The sequence below is a fragment of the Microplitis mediator genome, chromosome 6 (genome assembly GCF_029852145.1).
Source record: "Microplitis mediator isolate UGA2020A chromosome 6, iyMicMedi2.1, whole genome shotgun sequence".
In the NCBI taxonomy this organism is placed as follows: Eukaryota; Metazoa; Arthropoda; class Insecta; order Hymenoptera; family Braconidae; genus Microplitis; species Microplitis mediator.
Window position 1 is genome coordinate 15494829 of NC_079974.1, and position 17584 is coordinate 15512412.

General features: G+C 27.3%; 3 protein-coding genes across 3 annotated transcripts; 1 reads left to right on the forward strand and 2 right to left on the reverse strand.

The window, feature by feature from the left end:
• Positions 1-3: 3 nt before the first annotated feature.
• Positions 4-5286, reverse strand: LOC130670367 (venom serine carboxypeptidase). The gene is made up of 2 exons (XM_057473754.1): positions 4800-5286; positions 4-1716 (listed from the first exon to the last, which is right to left on the reverse strand). Exons 1-2 carry the CDS (start codon positions 5103-5105, stop codon positions 598-600), a joined length of 1425 nt encoding a protein of 474 aa, XP_057329737.1. The 5' UTR covers positions 5106-5286; the 3' UTR covers positions 4-597.
• On the reverse strand, positions 1723-4309 carry LOC130670370 (uncharacterized). The gene is made up of 2 exons (XM_057473758.1): positions 3842-4309; positions 1723-2707 (listed from the first exon to the last, which is right to left on the reverse strand). Exons 1-2 carry the CDS (start codon positions 3972-3974, stop codon positions 1941-1943), a joined length of 900 nt encoding a protein of 299 aa, XP_057329741.1. The 5' UTR covers positions 3975-4309; the 3' UTR covers positions 1723-1940.
• Positions 5287-9036: 3750 nt separating the features above from the next.
• Positions 9037-16294, forward strand: LOC130670373 (40S ribosomal protein S12, mitochondrial). The gene is made up of 4 exons (XM_057473764.1): positions 9037-9398; positions 11105-11155; positions 15567-15791; positions 16122-16294. The coding sequence occupies exons 1-4, from the start codon at positions 9338-9340 to the stop codon at positions 16256-16258; spliced, it is 474 nt and encodes a 157-aa protein (XP_057329747.1). The 5' UTR covers positions 9037-9337; the 3' UTR covers positions 16259-16294.
• Positions 16295-17584: the final 1290 nt, after the last annotated feature.

Sequence of the window (17584 nt, forward strand, 5' to 3'; positions counted from 1 at the left end):
AATTTGTGAGACTAATTAATAATTTTATTTATAAATCTCAGAAATACTTTAACAATTTTAATAACAATAAATTGATAAAAATATATCGTAACCACTAAGTTAAGAATTTTATAACATTTATTTTATAATATGTACAAAATAAAATAAAATTCTGTACATAAAAAAAAAAAACCTTTACAATATCATTTATTTAAATCAGTAAAAAAAAAAGAAAAATAATTCTCATATTAATTATTATTTTATAGAGTAGACACTAATACTTTTGTGACAATTAAATCAACAATGGTAATTACAACCCATTAAATAATTGACTAGCAATTAATGAAAATTTAGTTACTGTTAACATTAATAAAAAAATAGTTTTATTATACGCTTACATATTTTGTTCTTTGGATTGATCTATTATTTTCCATACCTTAATAATCCAAGTATTACTTACAATTATTTAATTTATTTATCAATCAATAGTATGATTATTAATTATTATGAACAATCTATTTTTTTTATTGATAAATAAATACCGTACTAGTGTCTCTGTCTATAATTGTAACTATTTAAATAAAATAAAGAATTTTTTGTTCGAATACATTTTTTGAATCAAAAAGTTTTGACGTGAGTAAATCGACTGATTAAATCAAATGCCCACTTGGGTTGGTCAGCTGGGACCATGTGTCCGGCATTACGTACAAATATTTCAATTAAATTGTCTGCATGTTTAACATAACCAGCGATTTCATCACCAACTTTCCAGACGCTGCGTTGAGCTTTTTTGTAAACCTCGGCTCCAGGCCATTGTAAATTCTTTAGATAATTTATTGTGAGTGGGTAAGCAACAATAATGTCAAGCTGTCCGTTGTAAGTAAGAACTTTGTAGTGTTGAAGTAGAGCAGCAACTTTATCAGCTTCAGATCGAGTGATGTCATTCTTCAAGTGACCTTCAACTTTTGAATTTTCAACATTGAAAGAATAATTGCCGACGTGAATGGCCCGTCTTGCACCAACACTTTGTATCCACTGACTCATCCAATCAGATTCATTGGTGTCTTTAGTACGTAAATAATTGAAGTAAAAATTAAAACCAGTCAGGTTTTGAAATAAAGTTGGCGGAGAATTTAAATCACCGTCAAGAAGTTCATTAAATATTTCAAAGGCTTCATCGTATTTGCTCTGATTTATAAACGCTCGCCCCTTCTCTTCATAAGCATGGAATTTTTCTATGCCATTAAAGTCTATTAAACCCAACTGATAAAGATAGTCGCCGTAATTTAATTGATTTATTGGATCAGTGAGACCATTACCAATAGCTAAACCTTTTAAATTTATTTTAACTTTCGATGTTGGATTTTTTTCATGGATTGTGTATGACAATGCTGGAACATATTTACCGGCATATGATTCACCAGTTACATAAAAATCGTTACCCTGTAGTTCAGAGAATAATTTGAAAAATTGCACTAATGCTGAATGAAGATCTTCGCCGATTTGGGTTTCATTTCTTGCATATCCTTCGTCGTGATCAGTAAAACTGAAACCCGTGCCAACTGGATTGTCGATGTAAATTAAATTGTGTGAAATACTCCAGCTGTATTTACGCATTTGAAGAGTTTTATTTTCATCAACTCTAAATGGTCCATTTTCTGTGAAGAGACCGAAGAGTGAACTTGCTCCTGGACCTCCTTGGAGCCACAGTACTACCGGTGCAGTTCGAGGTTTTATCTGATTACAAAAAATTAATTATAATTTAATACGTATTTTTTTTTTAATCATTCCCTTTCATACAAATAAATTTTAAAGTTAAGCTCATAAAAAATTGGATCTAATTTTACAAAATTAACTTGTCTTATAATTTAGTTTTTTTAAATACTGCTATAAAATTGATAATTATCAGTGACTTATTATACAGTTTTAAATACACGATTACAATTTTTTTTTTTTCATATTTATTTATGTAAATCTGCAGCTGCGGTTGGTATAAAAGTAGATGATGGCGTGTTGTTATGCAACGGAGAAGAAGAAGGCGAAATAAAAAATTTTGTTACAGGAGCTTCAAATGCCGCTGGTACGTTCATTATTTGATTCATTTCTAATTCTTGAACGACATTAAATATTTTAGATTTCGCAATGTTCAAGTGATAGGGGTTCAAAGATTTTAAAGTGGGCGCTAATCCAGCAAGAAACGCATCCACTGGATGAACAGATTGCTGGCTTGTTTTTTCGTTTTGTTCCAGGACGTATTTCATTAAAGTAACTGATGCGGCTTCAGAGTTATCGAATTTTAATGGATCGTCGAGCTTTCGTTTTTTACTCGACTCTGACGACAAAGATTGTTTCGGTACATCAACATCACTATCGTCATGATAGCTTGGAATTATTGGAACTTTTTCCGGTGGTGTAGACTTAGATGTCGATATCATTTGATCTTGATCATCATACTCATCATTATAATCGTAATCGTTGCTGTCAGTGTCATCAGTTTGCTCAGTATCATTTTTAATGTGAGCGATGGTGTCAATATTTATTGCAACAACGTTATCTAAAATATCATCGGTGTCTCTTATTTTTATAAAAGGCATCAAAAAGTCTAATTGATCTTCATATTTATATTTTTTAGATTGCGTTACTTTTTCTTCATCTTGAGCAATTCTTTTTTTTAAGGATTTACGAAAATTATCTCTGATATTATTCCAACGAGCTTTACAAGCAACAACTGCAAGTTTTTATTGTTAATAAAAAATTTTCTTGGCTGCCCGTGTAAAGAAATTCGTTCCAAAAAGTCCGACATGTGGAACTTCTAAACTTGATACGGATAAGAATTTCGAGTGGAACTTTTGTAATTTTTATAGTAAAAAAAGGTTTATCCAGGACTATAAGAGAGAATTTTTAATAAAAAAAAGAACGTTTTTAAAACGCATTTATTAAAACGTATTTTTACTACACTTTACCCAGGTTCCGAAAAAGTTCCCATTAGAAACCAATAACCATAAGAATAAAAAAAAGTTCTATATTAGAAGTATTTGAACTTTTTCGGAATGAGGGTAAAATGTCCCAATTTGCACACTTGGCTTTGTGACATTTATATGATAGCAATTTTGAGGCTGTTTTTTGACCTGGATAAGGCACCAAAATTTTGACAAAACAATCAGAAATTTATGTCACCGAAAAAAATATCTGCCAAAAAGACTTGATACAAGTAACGACAAAAAGTAAATTACAAATAATTGTAAAATAAGATGAGTGTGAATGTAGCAGACATGAGACAATTTATAAATTTTAAATAAATAAATAAATTAATTAATTAAAATAATGAAATTTAAAAAAATACACGTACTGATTTTTCAATTATCTAAATACGAATTTTTCAATCTTTATTTCACTTACAATTTATTTATTTATTCAAAAATTAAAAAAAATTTCCAATTGTCGCCTATATTCACACTCATAAAATAAGTCATCAACGATTTTTAAATTGAAACGACATTTTCAAGACGGGAAAAAGAGCAAATTTTCTATGACTCCTACGGCCAACATCTGTACGTCTTATTCATATGAAAGAACTTGGCTTTGAGACAAAATAAAATTTGTCTTGTCCTTTTAACAGACATCTTAAAGTTGTCTTTGTGCTACTTGGGGTAGTAAAAATATGTTTTTAAAACGTTCTTTTTTAATTCAAAATTTGCTCATATAAAGTCCTAAAACTTTTTTTTTACTATAAAAATTACAAAAGTTCCACTCGAACTTCTAATCTGTCTCAAGTTTAGAAATTCCCCATGAACTTTTTTGTAATCTTTTCAAACGAATTTTTTTACGGGTGACTAGATAAAATACACGTATTAATAAATACCTGATTGATTTAATTTATCAGCTATTTCAGTCCATTTTTTTTCTTTATAATTTCCATTTAAATATTGTGAATGTGACATATCATAAAGTCCTCTAAAAGTCCGTACATATTTTATTAATTTCTCATCATCCATATTTAAAAAATAAATTAACAATTATTTTAAAACAGACTGCCTTGGTTGTTTTACAAATGAAATCAAACGCATATGTTACAATTTATAAATTTGTATATCAGTGTTACGTTAAAAATAAGTTTTAATAATTTCACAATCAGACATTAATCTTTATTATTTTTTATTTATCATTGAATAAATTAATTTTTAAAATACAAGCATTGATACTGATAATGATTAACACTGACACTGACATTAAAAGTATAAAATAATAAGTATAAATCAATAACGTTTTATTCACATCAGTGCACTGTTCACGGACGACGTGAATATAACGGATACGGAACTATCCCGACAAAATGCAACTTTTAAATTAATTATTATTTTTTTTAGTATTTTTAGGAACACAATGATTTAATTTCTTAAAAATAAGACATTAGATAATGCACTGCTGAAGTAAAAATTTAAATATCACAAGTTTTTATATATTTTTTAATAAATTAATTAATCAGCCATACTAATTACTGATTTTAAATCCATAAAATTTTTTATGAGCTTTTAATTTTAATAATAAAAAATATAAATTTTTTAAAACATGATCCTGAAGTCAAAAGATGATTAGCAATTTTCAGATTTTTTTTTTCAACAATTTAATTTAAAAAAAAAAAAACTAAGAATATGGACATGTAGAAAATTAAAAAAACTGTAAGTGAAATTTTTTCAAATAATTTTTTTTTTTATAATTTATCGTTTTTACAAAAGTTTAAAAATTATTAGACGTCGGGTAACTTTAGGATCATTATTAAATTTATAAAAAATAGTTTGAAGATTTAAAAATAAATTTACCTGAGCTGGGAAAAACCAGAAGAACATGTTCGAATTGAATTGTTTATTGACTGTTAAATATCCGGCATAGCTTCCAACATCTAGCATTTCTTTATGTTGAACAGTAGCTAATTTTCTAGCAACGTCAAATTTTTCTTTTTCAATGTAAGGAGTTAAAAATAATGGTTGCCCTGCATCTTCACCATCTTTTAGAGGATAACTTTTCAATTTTGGATAAACGTTTGTAAAGCCCTGAGTATTACTAAAATAATTTATACTGATAAATAGTACTACAATTAAACTATTAAATATTTTATGATAAGCCATGATAAATTTTTCTGATAAGTTTTTTTCAAGTTAACAAAAATAATCCGAGTATTTTTGAGTATTATAAATTATTGTGAAAAGCAATTGTGCAGTACGTGATTGTGACTTATTTAATTAATAGTTGAAAGAAAACAATGTGCTATTGGGTTCTATTTACGTGGAATGATGAATGACAATTGAGATTGAGAAATGAGAATTGTAATAACATTTACTGCGCACAACAAGATACGCAATAGATGTAGGATGGAAGATATAAAAGACAAAGACACTGCTGCCAAGGCGGTTATTTTTTAAAATAGTTATTTCCGTTGTATTCATTTGTAGTGCTATTATTTATTATTATTATGTCTATTTTTATTTTTGCGATAAAAATATATGATACTAAAAGTATGCAGACATTAAAAAAAAATATTTCTTTTAAATAAAAAAATAAAATAGGGTAGAGATATCGCTTTTAGATTTTAAATAAGATAATTTGTAAAAACGCAATGGCATTATTAATTTTTCAAATGTGTATGAGTGAGAATGTAGTAGACGATTATCAATTTTTTAAATTTTAGAATAAATGAATGAAATGTAAGTGGAGTAAAAATTAACGCAAAGTCCGTACGTGCATTTTTTTCAATTTCATTATTTCAATTAATTAATTTATTTTTTTATTCATTTCAAATTTATTACTTGTCTCATGTGTGCTACACTCACACTCATAAATGTGTACACAATATTTTTATCACACTAGTAATGTAAGTTTTTTTTTTAATACTTTTTCACTAATTGAAATAAAGTACTAAATGTTAAAAAATGGAGCAGTATCCAAGAATGCTGCTTCTGCCCTACTTATAGAAAAAACTTAAAAATTGCATATTAAAATCTTTTTATTTTGTAAATTTTTAAATTGTCTATTAAAATTACAAAATTGTTTAATGTCTGCTACTTTCAGTATCATAGAAATGTGTAGGCCATAGTTCTTAATGATAGTAAGAGCAGAATACAGTTTAAAATTTGATCAAAAATTTTCAATAATATTGAATATCAAAGATTTTTGAAAATCTTTATGTGATTTTTTCAAATAAATATGTAAATTATTAATTTACTAAAATTATACTTCCTGATTAGATGAAGTGATTAGAAAATGATTTGATATTATTGAATATAATTTAATTCGAATCATTCAAAATTATTTTAAATCCTACCCAAGTGGCACAAAAAAAGTTGCTGACTTTTTGTTAAATTTAGGGCGACAATTTGTTATCATGTAACCAATGGTTAACTTAAATTTAGCAAGAAGTCAACAATTTTTTTTTGTGCCACTTGGGAATTTTTCTGGTCATCTTAATTAGGATTCGTCAAGGTATACTTAGATAATACACACAATATAGAAGCATGCAATAAATTAATTTCTAAAGGGTAGTAAATTACAACCGACTTTAAGGTCACTCCAGATATTAAATTTTTTGTGAAAATTATTAAAGAGTCGATTTTTTTACCCAAGAATGGAAGCACGATTTCAGAATCACGATTTTTATCACATTTGGCTCTTCAAAGATTATTTAATCGAAAAGATTAGATTTCTTAACACTTTTTTGATTATTCAATCAGATTCTTAGAATGCGAGCAAAAATTTTTCTAAAGTTAACTTAAAGATTTAATGAGCCTGAAGTTAGCAGACAAACGAAAAATAAAATATTTGACAGCGGATATCTTTTGAACAATTTGAATTATATACAATTAAATGAATGGAATAGAATTCTATTGAAATAAACTAGATACGCTAGCAATTTTTTTTTTTTTTAGCTCACTGTTTTGGATTTATTCAAAATCAAAATTTTTAACAAGCTAACCTGACATTTCAAATGATCGGAATAACTTCATATTGTATTACTTTCTTAATGGCACTATTATCTAAGGGCGCCTTGGTTTTTTTTTTTGAAAATCGAAAAAAAACTTTAGCACGTCATAATTTTTGAACAAATCGTTGAAACGAAAAAAAAAAAAACTCACCTCTTCGTTTTTTTATTATCTAGAGGTGCAATTTTTTTATTTTCGAAAATTGCTGTCATATTTTGAAAAAATGATAAAAACAATTTTTTCGAATTTTTTAACTAAGCATATGAGTGAGAAAAATTATTTTAAAGATAGAACTAAACATGCCGTCTTTTTCTCTTTCCAAAAGCTACGTATGCATGATTTCATTTTTTTTCTATTTTAATTTAAATGGTCAATATGCTCAGTCAATCAAAATTTTAAGTTTTTTGAATTTTATACCTCGTTAATGGCGTTTTACCAAAATAAGCCTAAGATACATTTTTGTAGGGAATTTTATGTTCTACAAAAAAGGTCTCCTATGATTTTTTGATAAATCTATCTGTTCAAAAGTTATGGAAGCTTGAAGTCAAATTTATAGTAAATTTCGATGAGTGTGAATGTGGCCGACAATTAACAATTTTAAAATTTTGGAATAAATAAATAAAATGTAAGTACAATAAAAATTAAAAAATATGTGTGTAAATAATCGAAATATTAGTACCCGCATTATTTTTAATTTCATTGTTTTAATTTATTTATTTATTTACCTAAGAGATCGATTGAAGTCGAGCAAAACGCTATTTTTTTTAAGAGCTTGACAATAAAATGGAAATAAATTAACCGTTATGAAGAATTTAAAAAAAAATTTTAAAGGTTTATTTGTAGAGAATAAACCGTCTACAAAAAATTCCATGGCATTTGATGATAAGTTCGGTAGTTTCACTGGAAAAGTAAAAAGATCTCGAAATTTACTATAAATTTGACTTTAAGCTTCCATAAATTTTGAACAGATTGATTTATCAAAAAATCATAAGAGACCTTTTTTGTAGAACATAAAATTCCCTACAAAAATGTATCTTAGGCTTATTTTGGTAAAACGCCATTAACGAGGTATAAAATTCAAAAAACTTAAAATTTTGATTGCCTGAGCATATTGACCATTTAAATTAAAATAGAAAAAAAATGAAATCATGCATACGTAGCTTTTGGAAAGAGAAAAAGACGGCATGTTTAGTTCTATCTTTAAAATAATTTTTCTCACTCATATGCTTAGTTAAAAAATTCGAAAAAATTGTTTTTATCATTTTTTCAAAATATGACAGCAATTTTCGAAAATAAAAAAATTGCACCTCTAGATAATAAAAAAACGAAGAGGTGAGTTTTTTTTTTTTTTCGTTTCAACGATTTGTTCAAAAATTATGACGTGCTAAAGTTTTTTTTCGATTTTCAAAAAAAAAAACCAAGGCGCCCTTAGATAATAGTGCCATTAAGAAAGTAATACAATATGAAGTTATTCCGATCATTTGAAATGTCAGGTTAGCTTGCTAAAAATTTTGTTTTTGAATAAATCCAAAACAGTGAGCTAAAAAAAAAAAAAAATTACTAGCGTATCTAGTTTATTTCAATAGAATTCTATTCCATTCATTTAATTGTATATAATTCAAATTGTTCAAAAGATATCCGCTGTCAATTATTTTATTTTTCGTTTGTCTGCTAACTTCAGGCTCATAAGATTTAAGTAAATAAAAAATATAAGTACGACTATGTAGATTTTCAGCTGTCAATTTTAAGGGTCGGCAGTACTTACCAAATTTTCGGGTTTTAGATTTCTAATTACGTCTTGAATGTTTATGGGACTAAAATGATGAAAATCTTTTGAGAAAATTCGCCTTATGCATTTTTCCAGAAGCTTAAGAAATCGCCGTAATGATAATCGATCGATAAATAAATAGAAATTTGAAATTCGAGAGTTTGCTGAGTACAGTCCAGTCTTAAGATTACCAATAAATCGGTAGTTTTTTTAAATACTATATAATGACATGTGCGAATTTATTTCAACAGATTTCCATTATTTGATAGCAAGAGTTTTATTGAGGATTTGGATTTTCGGGACGATAAGCCCAATCTTACTCATGAAAAAATTTCCTTTGTAGTTTTTAAATCTCTTTTTACGCAAAATAAGTAAATTTATTTTGACGTCAAGTTGTAATTAAATTTCAAATTGAGTTCTTAGTCTGCCATTGATGGAGCAAACCTGACCCCAAGTCGACTATACTGTCCGATGATGAAGTAGAATTATCTTGATAGTTTCAAATATTGTCACTACGCGCGTTGTGTTTGTCAAAATAAACGTGACAAACACAAATATTTTCAAAATTTATAACAATATAGTGTAAAATAACAATTAATCGTTGATTGTCATAAAAATGAGTATTTTAGCAAAAGGATTCAACCTATTTCGTTCGCAAGTGGGAAAGTCCGTAGAAGGTATTTTTAAATTTATTTACGCATTAATAAACTTGTCCTAACCTTCAGAATCTTCATTTAATTTCTTTTGTTTTGAAATACTTTTAAATGGAATCTCAATAAAGTAATATTTTAGGATACTGAAATTAGCTAAAGTTTAATAATTTATGGATTTTTTTCAAAACGATAAATTATAAAAAGACATATTTTAATAAATTGCATATTTATAGTTTTTTTTTATTTTTTTGTAATCGATTTGTCCATATCGAGATCATAAAATATTATGATCCTGAAGTTAACAGACACTTAAGGCCTTGGCCGTACTTAAGGAATTTTTGAATTTTACTTTTCTTTTAATTTATAAATCAATTGTTACTACAGAAATTTTTATAGCTTTCGAAAAAATGTGTAAGACAAACTTTTTCGGAAGGTTTTCATCACTCGAGTGACGTAATTATTCTAAACGTAATTGGAAAAGTAAAATTCGAAAATTCGGTTAGTACTACCCACCCTTAACAATTTTCGAATTTAAGTCTGATGTTTTTTTTTTTAAAGTCATTTTTTTTAACATCTATAATATAAAAACTATGTAATAACTAATTAAGTTAATATAAGAACAACATAAGTTGTGCTATGATTGATATTTTAAAAATCTAACAATAAGTGATGTTTAATTTATACATTGATGGTTGGCGAGATTTACCATTGGTAACGAACTAACTCAAAACTAGTAATGATAAAGCTTTTTGTTGTTAATTTTTAAGCTAAATTAAAAATTTTATGTACTTGATAATATGACAAATAAAAATTTAACTTTTCAAAAAAAAAATTCGAATTTGTTTTTTCAGCATTTTAATTTAAAAAAGAAAAAAAAACTAAAAATATGCACATAAAGAAAATTTAGAAAAATCCAGGTGCAATTATTCAAATTTATCGTTTGTAAAAAAAAAATTCTAAAAAACCGTTCATAAAGCACCCTCAGCGCTTTCGTTGAGGTGTGCAATTATTAGCTAATTTCAAGATCATATTTTCAGTTAAATGACTCCGAAGTTAGCCGACGTCTAATAATTTTTTGATATTTTTAGAAACTGTAATTATAAAAATTTAAAAAATTGCACATATAATTTTTTATATGTGCATATTTTTTTTTTTTTTTTTTTTTTTTTTGAATCGATTTGTTAAAAAAAAATAAAAAACGAAAATTGCTAATTGTCTTCTAACTTCAAGATCATCCAGTTAATCATAAGTTTGAATGTTAGGATAGTAAAGCTAGCGGACATCTGACAATTTTTAAAACTTTGAAATAATAAATTCAAACGTTTATGAAATAAAATTAAACAAATGCATGTTTAGAAAATTCAAAAGTCAGTACATGTATTTTTTAATTTTATTGTTTTAATTGTTTTATTTTTTTATATGTAATTAAAAAATTGTCGTATGTCTGCTACATTTGCACTCATGTGAATGTTGCTGACAATTGTCAATTCTCACAATTTTAGAATAAATAAATAAATAAATAAAATGTAAGTAAAGTAAAAATTGAAAAAATGCATATTTAGATAAATGGAAAATCAGTGCGCGCATTTTTTTGAATTTCATTATTCTAAATCATTTATTCATTTATTTAAAATTTATAACATCCTTACTTCTGCTACATTCACACTCATCAGTTATATTAATCTCATTAAATTTAATAAATGTCTAATTTATAAATATTATTTTTACAGCATCAAAAGTATGGAATCTTACAAAATCATGTGTCGACAATGCATTCACAGGTAATCTCATGATATTTTTTATTACTATGATTGAGATTTATCTTTGTTTTTATTACCATTGGTCATATCACTGCCAAAGGGGAAATTTTAATAACAGTCCGTTTTTTAAATAAAATCTATTTTATTGTCTTGCTTCAAGGCTTTTAGAATTTCCATTATCTAAAATTTAAACAAATGAGGAAATAAATATACGACTCACTTGATATCTTTTATTTAAGTACAGCCACACTCATCATAATCATTGACAAAAAATCAATACAATTACAATGATGAATAAAAACTAGTAAAGTTCGAATGTAAGGAATAAAAAAGAATAAAAAGAACGTCAAGTCATGGGATTTAATCATTTGATGCAGCTTCTTGTCATTCACACTCCATGCAAAATGGACCCAGAGTCCTTTCGCAAAAGTATAAGCTTACCTCTTTTGATGATTCGTCGTCACACCGTCACACAGTGGAATAAAGATGTTTTTTTTAATATTTTTCCTTCTTTCTTTATGGTCACACTACTGTATAGTAGAGCATAGTCTGTAGAGAAGAAAAACCTGGCGCCCAAATGATTCTCATGCAGAATGCCCACTGGCAATGATCAAACATCGATGGGAATTCGGAAGGGGTGACATGTCCATTTGCGGTTGACCAGTTGTCAGAAAAAAATTCTATATAGTATTATATATAGATGTATAACGTATCTATACAGTTCTCAGGGAAATTTTCCGAGGTCTAAGGTTTTAGATCTTTGTATTATGTTTTTTTTTTCTATTCATAGACTTTTTTTTCGTATATTCCTTGTCTAATTTTTTGAAAAAAAAAAAAAAATCCCACAGTTATAATATTAATTTACTTTTTATATTTCTTTTTTTTTAAAGATGTCCTATGGTTTTTTTTTTAGAATCAAACTGGTTATGTTGCAGGATAATCTGGTATTTATGTCTTAAAAAAAAGTTTTATTTTTTTGTTGTTGTTACTAATAATGTAACAACGTAATGTCAAACGCGTAAATTTATGTGAATGTAGTATAGGTAAAATATAAAAGATGAAAACCAAAGAAAAAGTATAGTAATACTTCGGAGAATTAACGATGAATTTTTTCTTTTAAAAAGTTAAATCAGGGTGAAACGTATGACAAAGGAGACGCAATATAAGTATACACGTGGTGGTTTAAAAATTTTTCGCAATGTAATCTTACGCATTGATCTAAATGAAAAAGGGGTTTTGGCTTTAGGAATTGGTCGTGCGGTAGATAATAAGGCTTTTGCTGCTGGTCCTCTCTTGCCTCAGTTAAAATCCAAGTTAGGGCTAAGGATTAGCTAGTGCTTGGTTTTTGGACATCTGTCGTATTGACGGACGATGGTCATCCAGTGAATTCTCAAAATGAACAACACAATGGTGTGTAACGTCCAGTGTTAAATTTACTCGTCCGTCATCGTTGTATATCGACTGTGACAGCTTTACCGCGAAATGCTCAAAAAGTATTAAAAAAAATCATTCAACCTTTTGGAAATCTTGCATATTAATATTTATATTTATTATTTTTTTTTCCTTTTACTGGAATTTTTTTGTATGACCCAATAGAATACTTATAAAATCGCTCGCATATGCACGTTTCTAATTTTCAATAAAAGTTATAGATCTCTTTGACAATTAAATCGATTATTTATGGAATAATTTATGATTATTTATACTAGAATTCATTTGAAATAAATACAAAATTTTTTTACAATCATTACATATCGATAACTTTTTTCTAAAAAAATAAAGTTGAAATTTTTAAAGTTTTACAGAAGTCGCTAAAAACTCTTTGAGAGAATAATGGTTGAGAAAGGATAAATTAACAGTACATTGTGTGACAAGGGATGAATCAAAACGATTTCAGAGCAGAGTGAAGTTGGCTGCCCGAGCCGTAGGTTGACATCACTTGCAATCGGAAATCGTTTCATTTCATCCCTAGTCGAAAACAAGTTAATTTAAGACTAATAGTGTGATCAACTATTAGTGTAAGCGTAAATTGTGATTTGCAATTTATAATTAAGCAGAAACCAAATCAAGATTTTCTTGAGCCAAGAGAATTTATCTTGGTTAACGAAAATTCGTCTTGGTCGGAGAAAATTTCTACTTTATTCGAGAAAATTGAGGTTTTCGGAAAAAATTTCTTGAATGAATAATATTTACTTTTCAGTCGAGAATTCTTTGATTCTGTGTACAGACATTGAAACTTAAAGTTTTGATGCTGCCCAAGTAACACAGCGACAACTCTAAGATCATAAAGATGTCTGTTAAAAGGATAAGATAAATTTTATTTTTTCTTAAAGCCAAGTTTTGTTAAAAAAATTACACGTACAAATATTGGTCCTGGGAGTCATAGAAAATTTGTGTTCTTTTTCCTGTCTTAAAAATGTCATTTTAATTGAACAATTGTTTAGATGACATTTGACTATTATTTGTAATTTACTTTCTGTCGTCACTTGTGTCAAGTTCTTTGAACACAAATTTTTTCGGTGACATAAATTTCTTATTATTCTTTCAACATTTAGGTGTCTTATCAATAGGTCAAAAAACAGCCTCAAAACTCTTATCTGACAGATGTCACGAAAATAAATTTTTTAGTTGGCCAATGAGAAGATAAAACTTGTAATGATCTAACATATTGTAAAGATTTTGATAAGAAATAGCTGCAGTGAGTCACAAAAATTCGATTTTAAATAATTTGAGAAGAAATAAATTGCATAATGCGGACACGTTTTGATTATATAAGTTCACATTTTATAACTTTTTTGTGACAATTTTCATTAGTAAAAAAAACTTAAAAATTGCACTTATGACTAAATAATTAAATCTGATAATTATATTTTCATACATAATTATTAGGGTGTGCGAATCGGATCGAATAAAATATAACTAGTCGATTCGAATTTCGTAAAGTTTTTGAATAATTAGTAAATTTTCAAATCATTCGATACAAATCCAGAAAATTCTGTTTATAAAAAGTTTTTAAAATTTTCTAATTGTAGTTTGAACTATTCGTACACCTCCAATAATTATTTTATTTCCAGTCACTAGAATTTTGATATAAATCTAAAATATTACTTCTTATTAACTAATCAAAAATATTACTTATACTATTTGTGCCTGAGGATCCAATTAATTGTTTTTTTACATTTTAGATCACAAAATCGTTTACGTCAGAGCATATAATGAGGATAAAATTTTTAGTAACTTAATTAATTGATACGGAAAATTTTTTTATCTACACACAACTTCGATTAATACAATAATAAGTTACGTACAATTGTAGTTGTCTTATCTAATATCTTGATACCCATGATAGATATTATTATGATAACGAAACTCATACTAAAAAATAGTTTTTCGAATTAAAAACAAAAATGTATTTTTAAAATTTCTTCGAATAAACGTTAAGTTTAACTGTTGAATAATATAAGTGAAAGTAATGTAATTCTAAGTGGCATTCTTCGATACTTTTAGCAAATCTTTACCTCAGATTTGCATCTTTTTAGACACGTATAATCCATATTTTCTCCGCCTACTACGACGAGTTCATCTAAAAAAAAAGCTAAATCTACAAAAGAGTTGTCCACTTTCCAAGAGTTGTTATAAGAATTTTAGTGACCACCAACTGCGCGTCATCCTCTGTCTCGTCGTAACAATGTTACTTAATAAGCTTACGAGTGCACGGGAGAAAGATGACGAACATCCTGGAGATGAATGTTAAGGATAATATGTATACATGTATATCTATATATATATATATATATATATATATATATATATATATATAGGAAAAGAAGAAAATTTTAAGGGGTTGGACACAGCCAGTCTTTGGATGTCAAACTCATCATATTCCATATTTCTCGCTCTTATACTTGACACATCGGTTGCTTTTTTTTCTGTTCCTTCTTCTTATTTTACACCACCAGGCATAAAGATTATTTTGCGAAAGAGTTTTTATTTTTTCTCAGTATACCGTTACTGAAATTCTAGTATTTGTAACGCTTGTAAAATGGTCACTAGGTCTCAATCTTTTTATTTTCCAGTTCACACCTGTTTTTTTTTTTTTTTATATCTACTAGCAATGGAAAAAAAAAATAATTGATACGTATCCACATCATCGTTATTTTATTTTCGGTAAAAAAAAAAAAATATATTGGCCTCGAGTTGTGTACTTAAAAAATTATAAAATCTGAGTAATTAACAAGTTAATTACATGATGTTAATGTGGTTAATGAAAGACAAAAAACATAATTTAATTATTTATAATGATACATCATTTAAAAATGTTTACAAGTAAATTTTTTTGAGGTCGTTAACTTTTTATTTAATTGCAGTTACCCACTCTACTGAGTATCTTGGATTAATGTACGAATATAATTGAGTAATTTAATGATTTCAGGTTTGGCTGAGTTCAAAAGAATGGGCTCTTCTTTATTTCAAATGCACAAAAAAGGTCCTCACGTTAAAAAACGTAACAAACGTCGCCCTTTGGACGGTAAACCCTTTGCCAAAGGTGTCGTCCTTAAAACGCTTATTAAGAAACCAAAAAAACCAAATTCCGCTAATAGAAAATGTGTACTTGTGAAACTGTCTATTGGAAAAGAAATGGTTGCTTATGTACCTGGTAATTTATTTTGATTTTATTAAATACAATTATCGCCACAACTCAATTACATAAAAATTTACTAAAATCTACTGAATGAAACCATTTTTTTTTATCACGAAAAAAAAAATTTTTTTATTACCATTAATTAAAACAGTACTTAAATGACTTTGTATACATACTTCAATTAATTCATTTTAAAGTTAATGTTCTATCTAATCGACTGTCATGAAGTATAACTACGTATAACAAATTAATGCCATAAAATTTTTTAATTGCTTATCACACCATCTAATATTTTTTTATTGATAACAAATCGTTCATAAATTTTTTTTGTTTTCATATTTTTAGGTATAGGTCATAATCTACAAGAACACAACATCGTACTTTGCCGAGTAGGCCGACTAAAAGATACACCAGGAGTTAAAATAAAATGTGTCAGAGGTAAATATGATTTGTCTCATGTGATAAAACCTGAGCCGAAGTAAAAAAAATACATACGTTATTATATCAATAATTAGTTAATAATAAATAAAATATTAACAATACATTACTATAATATATTTGAATGTATTACAAAAATTGACCTTTGTTGACTTGGAAAATTTTAAATTGCAGTTATTAGATATGCGTGGCTTAATAATTTGACATGTCAGCGTGCAATGACAAATTCATTGACGACTGTTATGTTCAGGATTGAGCTATAAAATTATTTGAATAAGCGGTTCTCTGGATCAGTTCTTTGACACATATTTTTCAGCATACATATATACAGACTCCACTTTTCGATAGATCTACATTATACTAGACTAGTCGGTAGATATCACTTGAACCTTTATTCAGTTTTATTTACCGTTAGTTGAACCACGCGTACGTCCTTCCACGTCACTATGCATAATACATTTGTGTGTGCATCGGGTCGCACCCAAGATACAATAGAAAAAAGGGCTCCTATCCACATGCCCCTTCATTTTCAGTATATTACGGAAGGGTTGCCGATGCTCTCCACTCGCATCTGCACTTAGATCCACCCACGCGACCACTGTCCATTGACCATATGACATGCTGACCAATATCCTTAAATTTATACTTGGACATTTCGTTCTCAACTACTTTTATTTATTCGTTTTTCATATTTATTTTTATCTTGCAACCCATTACTAAATATCAATACAATGTTTGTAATGTTTATAATTTTTTTTTATCATCAAAGATTATCGACTAATCAGTTGCGGAAGATTTTTTATTTTTAAATACTATTACAGAACTTTAAAAAAAATTTTAACGATTGTAATTTTAAAAGTTAAAGATAATCTACTGATAATTTAAAAATTCATACGATTTTTTTATGTAAAATATTTGAAAATATTTTGATAAATTTAAATAAATAATTTTGGTATGAGAACCTCGGTTATGAGTTCAGATGATGGTTGAAAAAAGATGACGATGCTGTTTCTGGGTGACCACATTTATGAGATCTCATCTGCAACAAATGTATAGGACAATTCTAACGATGTTAAAGTCTTATTAGGAGGCGGGGTTCATAATTTAACAATTGTCGAATCATTGTTAATCTATAAAATAAGTTCAAGTTCAATCACACAAGTGCTTAATGTTATATGTAATTAGAGGTATCTTATCTGTTGTTTTTTACGCGCTTATTTTCTATTAATTTTATTTTATGCATGTGCATACTTAATCAATAATTTATTATTTGACTATAATTTCATTGAATACTTGGTAGAAAATCCACGTCTGATTATTTAATGAGTAAAATTAAAATTTATTTAATTGCATTACTCAATTTAATGATG

Bases quoted from the DNA above. Each gene is read 5' to 3' on its own strand.
- LOC130670373 (XM_057473764.1), top strand. From the start codon at position 9,338: ATGAGTATTTTAGCAAAAGGATTCAACCTATTTCGTTCGCAAGTGGGA. The intron at 11,156-15,566 runs GTAATCTCATGA...TAATGATTTCAG, and splicing joins TGTCGACAATGCATTCACAG to GTTTGGCTGAGTTCAAAAGA. The intron at 15,792-16,121 runs GTAATTTATTTT...TCATATTTTTAG, and splicing joins AATGGTTGCTTATGTACCTG to GTATAGGTCATAATCTACAA.
- LOC130670370 (XM_057473758.1), bottom strand. From the start codon at position 3,974: ATGGATGATGAGAAATTAATAAAATATGTACGGACTTTTAGAGGACTT. The intron at 2,708-3,841 runs GTATTTATTAAT...AAAAACTTGCAG, and splicing joins TGATAAATTAAATCAATCAG to TTGTTGCTTGTAAAGCTCGT.
- LOC130670367 (XM_057473754.1), bottom strand. From the start codon at position 5,105: ATGGCTTATCATAAAATATTTAATAGTTTAATTGTAGTACTATTTATC. The intron at 1,717-4,799 runs GTAAATTTATTT...TTTTGTAATCAG, and splicing joins TCTGGTTTTTCCCAGCTCAG to ATAAAACCTCGAACTGCACC.